The sequence below is a fragment of the Pangasianodon hypophthalmus genome, chromosome 17 (genome assembly GCF_027358585.1).
Source record: "Pangasianodon hypophthalmus isolate fPanHyp1 chromosome 17, fPanHyp1.pri, whole genome shotgun sequence".
Lineage (NCBI taxonomy): Eukaryota > Metazoa > Chordata > Actinopteri > Siluriformes > Pangasiidae > Pangasianodon > Pangasianodon hypophthalmus.
Genome location: NC_069726.1, coordinates 22497831 through 22505773, shown reverse-complemented (window position 1 = coordinate 22505773; position 7943 = coordinate 22497831). Strand labels below are relative to the sequence as shown.

At 41.1% G+C, this 7943-nt stretch overlaps 1 protein-coding gene across 2 annotated transcripts in view; it reads right to left on the bottom strand.

The window, feature by feature from the left end:
• Window positions 1–6282, bottom strand: part of dpysl2b (dihydropyrimidinase like 2b) — a 37406-nt gene extending 31124 nt beyond the window's left edge. The window contains exons 1-2 of one of the 2 annotated variants that reach the window (XM_026942647.3): window positions 5925–6282; window positions 5396–5625 (exon numbers count right to left, since the gene is read on the bottom strand). In XM_026942647.3, coding sequence (XP_026798448.1) covers window positions 5396–5596 — 201 coding nt within the window. In that variant the 5' untranslated portion in view covers window positions 5597–5625; window positions 5925–6282. Of the gene's footprint in view, window positions 1–244; window positions 487–5395; window positions 5626–5924 lie in introns of those variants that run through there. The other variant, XM_026942648.3, reaches the window with a different exon arrangement.
• Window positions 6283–7943: the final 1661 nt, after the last annotated feature.

Here is a 7943-nt window from a genome sequence, read left to right as displayed (position 1 = left end):
CTGGATAAAATAATTAAAATAATACATAATAAGTAATATAAGAGCACAGCTCTTGAGCTAGGTTTTGCAAATAACTGCCTAAAATATATATTTATCAATGAAACACCAGGATAGAAATGGTGCCAAAATCTCAGTGACAGAAGATGCATTCCTGTGCATGAGGAAATTTTATTCTGTCGTCTGTCCTGCAATGCAAAGCACCTTTTTTTCCTACAGAAATCAAATATTTTTGCCATGAACTCACGGTGATGCGAGGGATGTTCTTCTTGCCCTGATATCCGGACATCTTCACCCTCTTGTGGATGAACCGTTATGGCTGAAATGGACGTCAAAAAAAAGGCTCGAGCGCTTTTCAGGAAGAGGAGAACAGGCCCTGCTGTGCGGTCGGAAGTCAGAGACGATCGAGCCGAAGCGCAAAAGACAAATCAAAGGCGAAGAAAGAATATCTGCTCTCCTTTTCTCCGCTGATGCGCCAAGAAGGACAGAAGGAGCGCAGCGCGCATGCGCAAAGCCCCCGCCCTATTCCGTTCCAAATGGACAGACGTTTAGCCACGCCCATGTTCGAGTCCAAGAAATGGGTGGAGGAAAACATTGTATCCAGCGTGACCAAACGCCTCTGAATGCCAGGCGAGCCTCGGATTTAGAGAACCAGGGTGAAACAGGGCAGAGCATTCGCACCGTGCTCACATGGGGGGGCACAAGATCACAGCTGCCACCCCTGAACCAGCATGGCTTGCCACCCCAGTCTGACCTCTGAGAGCTCTGTGCACTTCATGCCTTCACCTTTATTCAGTCCTATCCAGCTCATGCTGATTTATTTCATCACTGCAGTGTTGGAGGGCTTTGGACTCCAAAATGACGCTGCAGTAATGGCATTATGTCATCCTTTCATTCTTTCACTGAGAAAGAAATCAGATGTTCTACACATGCAGCCTTAGCCTGTGCAGAAATAGGTGGAGTCATCCCTCAGTGAGATATCTGTGCAACCTAGTGAGGATTTTATTCAAATAAATAAATAAATAAAATTATATATATGTGTGTGATTTTTTCCACAGGGCTCCATTACTGATATATAAAGAAAAATCATACATAATCATGGCATAATCGAATGTTGAAAACAAAGCAGAATCATTTTTGCTGTTGTCGTTGTTGTTGTAGGTGTTGTGGTTTTGTGTGTCTGTCCAACGCTACAGCGTTACTGTCATTACACACCCGTTACTGTAGGGTACTCCACCCACAGTCAGTACGACTGCGACGTACTGCACTATCTTTAACAGAAATAACAGATACTGTACTATCTTTAACAGAAATAACAGATACTGTACTATCTTTAACAGAAATAACAGATACTCTACTATCTTTAACAGAAGTGTGCGGTACAGGAGGAGTGGCCAGTTGTTACGGCCAGCAGTCGGACCCAGTCTGATCCAGTCTGACTCTCAGCTGCGTCTAGAGAAAAAAAGGCTTTGGATTCAGCTGTATGTTGGAGCCATGTTCCATCACCCTCACTGATTAACCTCTGCATTATTCACTGTCACGTCTCTGTGCAATAAAGAGTCTGATACAGTTTCCCTAAGATTATAGGACATGCACAGATAGATAGATAGACAGACAGACAGACAGACAGACAGATAGATAGATAGATAGAACAGACACAGAAATAAATAATTAGACAAATGCATGGTTGGTTGAATGGATGGATGGATGGATGGATGGATGGACAACAAACAGACAGAAATAAATAACTAGAGAGATAGAAAGATAGATGGATGGATGGATACCAGACAGAGATAAATAATTACAGGGATGGATGGATATAAAAAACTAGACAAATAGATGGATTGATGGATTGATAACAGTCATATAAATTAGAGAAATTAATTGGTGGATGGATGGATGGATGGATGGTTGGATGAATGGACAGACAGAAATAATCACATGGATGGATGGATAGATGGATGAATGGGAGGATAGATGGATGGATGGATGGATAGATTTATAGACAGAAAGAAATAAATATTTACAGATATGGATAAATTGATGGATGGAGGGATGGATGGAAAGAACAGCCAGACAAAGATTAATAATTTGACAAACAGATTAATGAATAACAGAACAACAAAGATAAATAAATACAGAGATGAATAAATGGATAAATGGGAGGATGGATGGATAAATGGATGGATTAAGAGAACAGACAGAGAGATAAATAATCAGAACAATAGGCAGATGGATAGACAGGCACAGAAATAAGGGTGGGTGGTTGCAAGGATGGATGAATAAGAATAATAAATAGATAGATAGATAGATAGATAGATAGATAGATAGATAGAGTGTTACATTAGCGTGCATTAGTCTAGCTGCTTCACCACAGCTTTGTATTGATCTGATTGCTCTCAGTGAGAGAACGAGCTGCAGCATCTCTCTCTCTCTCTCTCTCTCTCTCTCACATCCATATGGAATGAACGAGTGAAGCTGCAAGAGAGAACAGCTCAGTGTCATGTTACTACACCCTAAATCATCCGTCTTCCCCTTTCACTCTACTCTTCTTCTCCTGATCACATGGCCTGCATTGATTTATGATTATTAAATGTGTTTTCCATCTCTCTCTCTCTCCTCTCTCTCTCTCTCTCTCTCTCTCTCCCTTTCCTGAACTGATCTGCTTTTAAATGCAACAGAAGCAGATTCTCCTGAATCACTCCTCCGCCATTCCTCCGCTCCTGTTTTCCCTCTGTCGCTGTCGTTAGACAGCTGGGTAACTATGGTTACTGCATCCCAGACATGGACAAGTCTTCAGAGGCAGAGGAACAGCATGCAGGAAAGACTCGCGATTTATAAAGCTTCGTCTGATTTATAGACGAGAAACGGTTTATATCAATGCACTCGTTCTAGTACGTTATTGTTTCTATAGTAACAGCTCCTTCACAGGGATTGGTATATCTGTTAATAAAAAAATGGATTAAAAACGTTATTTAATAAAGGAAACCTTATAATCATTGATGTGGTCGAGTTTTCTGTAAGGACACGTTTGTTTAACATTTATGGAAGGAGTCTCCAGTGTCAGCGCTTCGTAACAGTCAGAGGTAAAGCTGGAACTTTATGCTTTCTGACATCTTCAGGATGGAGAAGTTTACGCTTTGGGGTTGCTTGGTAACATGACAGGTTGTATGACAACGAATGTTTATAGCTGCTATAACGTAAGCAAGAACAGAAACAACATTAAACATAACAATAAATGGATAAAAATATTCCAAGTCATTCAATAACAAAATAAAAACTGTAATCACTGGCAAACTGCTGTAGTGTAAGAAGAATAAAACACTTCAGGAGTTGATTGTTTTTCTATAACAGCTTCACCCACAAGTAATTTATTCCTGATTTACGTCCCTATTTCAGCTGAGTGTGTGTGTGTGTGTGGTCTGTCGCAAGTGTGTTGCTGCTCTCCTCGCACATACACTACAAACGTATGAAAGATCTCCACCTGATGAAGGAGTGACTGCAACCTCTCGACACTTCAAACCTGCGAACCTGAAATCGAAACATTCTTTCACTCATAAGCAGCTTCTGAATTTTTAGCTACATTACTGTGATAGTTGTGCGTAGGATAAAAAACAATCAGCAAAGACGTATCAAGACTCCTGCTTTTCATAAACCATACCTTTCCTCTCATTAGAAATGCAAAGGTCTATGAATATGCATTAATATGCAAATTCGGAACACCCCCACTTCCTCCTGCCATCCCCACTCCTTCCTCTCCTTCCTCCATTAACCCTCGAACCCTCATTACGATATGCTAATATTTATGGCACAATATGGCTGATGGAACAATTATGGTGGTGACTTAACATTTTGTCTAATCCAGAAAAATATTGTCACGCTCAGAATATTTTGTCTAACCTGAAATAATCTGTCCAGTCTAGAATCATTTCTCTAATCTGGAATATTTTGTCTAGCCCACAATGTTTTCACTAGTCTGGAATGTTTTGTCTAATCTAGACTATTTCATCTAATCTGGAATATTTTGTCTAATCTGGATTTATTTTTTTTATCTAATTCAGAATAATTTCTATAATCTGGAATATTTTTTCTAATCCTCAATAATTTCTGTAATCCGGAAATATTGATCTAATCTGGAATAATTTGTCTAATCCAGAACAACTTCTCTTATCTGAAATATTTTGTCTAATCCAGACTGTTTCATAATCTGGAATATTTTCTCTAATCCAAAATATTTCTTCTGATCTGGACTATTTTGTCTAATGCAGAATAATTTCTTCAAACCAGAATATTTAATCTAATCTAAACTATTTTTTCTAGTCCAGAGTAATTTGTCTAAGACAGACTAATTTTTCCAAACCTGAATATTTAATCTAATCTAGAATATTTTCTCTAATTTGGAATATCTTGTGTAATTGAGAAAAAATGTCTCTAATGTGGGATATTTGATCTAATCCTGAATATTTTTGTCTGATTCTGAATAATTTGTCTAATCCAGTTTGGGTAAAGAGTCTTGAGAGAACACATCTGTTGACCAACATTAGAAAAAAGCTCAGAATGATCTGATCAGTCAGATCTGGTGAGTTTGAACAGAATTTACTACAGTGTAAGTAACAGCAGCAGATAGCTAGCCCATTAGTTAGCTGCTAGTAAACTAGCTTGCGTCTGTCACAGGATTTCAGTACTGAATGTTGATCTGCTTCATCAGTTTCTCAGTGACGTCAAATCTGTCAAAATATCCTGCAGCTAAAGCTTGATTTAGTTCATCGCTAACATCATCACAATTACCAGTAATGCTTAGCACACAGATTTAACTACAACTGTCTGTTTACCACAGATAGATAGATAGATAGATAGATAGATAGATAGAAGAATGGATTTATGGATGGATGCATGGATGCATGGATGGATGCAAGGACAGATGGATATTTAGATGAATGGATGGATGGATGGATAACAGAGATAAATAATTAGAAGAACAGCTGGATGGATGGGTGGATGGGTGGATAACAGAGATAGATAGATAGATAGATAGATAGATAGATAGATAGATAGGAGAATGGATTTATAGATGGATGGATGCATGGATGGATGCAGGGACAGATAGATATTTAGATGGATGGATGGATGGATGGATGAATGGATGAATGGATAACAGAGACAAATAATTAGAAGAACGGATGGATGGGTGGATGGAAGGATGGATAATAACAGACAGACACAGAGATAAATAATTACAGCAGAAGATGGATGGATGGATAACAGAGATAGATAGATAGATAGATAGATAGATAGATAACAGACACAGAGATGAATATTAAAGAGGTGGATGGATGGAGGGATGGATGGTTGATGGATGGATGGACGGATGGATGGATGGACAGATGGAGTCTTGTACCTGGTCATTGAGGTTCTGCAGCAGCTCTTTGCCAGCGCTCCTGCGGATCTCCACCTTCCTGTTGTCGGTGCTGGAGCTCCGCTGCTGTCCCTCCGTCTTCTTCGCGTCGGTCCACAGCGAGTCGAGCGGACACAGCACTCCACACAGCCTGGGAGTCGGGGAGCTCCTGGACACATCGGCTCCGTCTCTCAACATGGACATGGTGAAGTGGAGACTCTGGGGTTTCAGGACTGGAATGAAAGGCACAGAGGAGTGGAGGAGTGACTCAGGGTTCAGGGTGGAATCAAACCGCACCACCGCTGCTAATGCTGCTGTCAACAGCTGGATGAAAGTTCTTTATAAAAATCACTGCATGCAAATCTTATGCTCTTATTCTGCTAATATGCTGCACGCGACTAAAGCCGGTCTTTTTTTTCTCCTTAGCTCGTGCACATGCGTGGTTTAGTTTAGATCACAGGACAAACACGGGCTTTAACGCAAACCCGAACGCAAATTTCATGTCTTAGAAGAAGATATAGATGTGCGTTACCGTGCAATCAGATCTGATCAGGAAGCGCCGGGGAGCTGCGGGAGATGTCACGCACAGCTTCTTATCCGGAAGTGCTGCGCTTTCACGCAGTCTCGGACGCGTCCAAGCTTCTGATCTCCACTTCCTCCGGATTGATTTATCGTGCAGCTCCTTTTGTTTTGCTCTGTCTGACCACCGTGGCCGATCCCCACGAGCGCGCGCGATTGCGTGATTGAGCTCCACCAGATCACCGGAGATCACACATCGCACATCTGGAGAGGATTATGACACAATGCTCCTAAAATCCAGGGATGAACGCGGGGAAAGTTTGCGTTAACTTGATGTCGGGGCTGCGTGTCCGCGGTGGCGCGTGCTGCCCCGCCCAGGGCGCTGTCCGTTCAGCACCGCGCGAGCCATACCACACACCCACACTCACACACACATTATTGCTTAAACAGTCTATAGGCCATAACACACACACATACACACACACACACACACACCTGTCCTTTTATTCTGCATCAGAAACATTTGCAAACACACACTCATCATAAACCCGCAAATTAGGGGTCCAAGCACTAAATGCTGCAACCATATTGCTTTCAAAATGATCTTGTCATGATGTGACGTTTTAGTGAAGCATGCTTTAAGTCTCCAGATACACAAAACAAATGAATTAAGAAATCATACACTCTGTGTCGTGCTGTTCTGGGAAAACAATCAACGAGAGGTTTTGTGATGAAGCCGAGAGCACATCCTGAACCGTTTCATTCCACGAATAGCACAACATCTGGAACAGAAAGCTAAGGTTATGTCTGTAACTGTGGTTCTCAGGACATCAGGTAACCGCCAGGGTTCCTCAACTCCAAACCGTCAGAAACCTGGTCGATTTGCGTTAACATCACATGATCACCATTCGACTTTGTGCGAAGGTTCTCGACGTGTGTTAAAACACAGCCGAGGGTAGTTAAGAGGCGTGAAACAGAACTTACCTCTGAGTGTTACAAAGCTGTGGCACTGGAGACTCCTTCCACAAACATTAAATAAACATCTCCTCACAGAAAACGTCACCACAGCAACGAGTTTTCAAATCTGTTCATGTAGAGTGTGCAGTGTGCAAGTCCCTGGGAATGAGCTGTTACCATGGAAACGACACCATATTAGAACGAGTGCATTAATATAAACCTGTGATTTGTAGCTGCACTACTGTCAGATCTTCTGTTACAGAAAACTAATTCAGTGCAAACCTCTGGACAGCAAACATGGCTGACTTCATTTCAGGCAAAAAAAAAAAAAAAAAGGAAAATTTATTGCATTATGGTCAAATTACTCATGTAATATTTTTTGGTGTTTGCACAGAAAATCAGGCAGAGATGTTCTATAAATTTTATTGCTAGGATCTTGTATATTTTAACACACACTACAAATGAAGTCGGTCAGGTTTATAAATGCGATTATCGTTACCTGAAGTATCTCATAAAAGCACACTGTGATGTAATTTATCACAATGTCGATATTATCTCATCAGACTGCCCAGGCCTAGGAAAAAAACCTGCTTATTAAAACATTTCCCACACAGCCTTCCCTTAGAGAGCATCAGAACATGTGTTTCAGCCTATCAGGAGAGAGCAACCCCTGAGTTTAGCTCCTCCCACTCCTGCTGCTGATGTCATAGGTCACTGGGAGGTGGCTGGATGATTGGATTAGTGTGTGATTAGATATTTATGGGTGTGTCTCACTGGGCTTTCTTTATGTAGTATATGTAAGACTGCAAAGACAATGTGTAGTCAGTTTTTTGTGGTTAAAAGGAATGCTGCTATGAATGCAGGTATGAAGGAGAAAAACGCTCGCATCATCAGGGAGCGATAAATAATTAGGAAATAATTACAGTGAAGAAGGAAGCACTTGTGCAGCACGAGCACTGATAACATATCAGCTGTTTGATGCAGTTAAAAATCACTCACAAGGAAGTGATGTGCGTTCCTGATGGCTTTTGAACGTGTATTGTGTTTCATGCTCGGACAGGGCATACTGACTCAT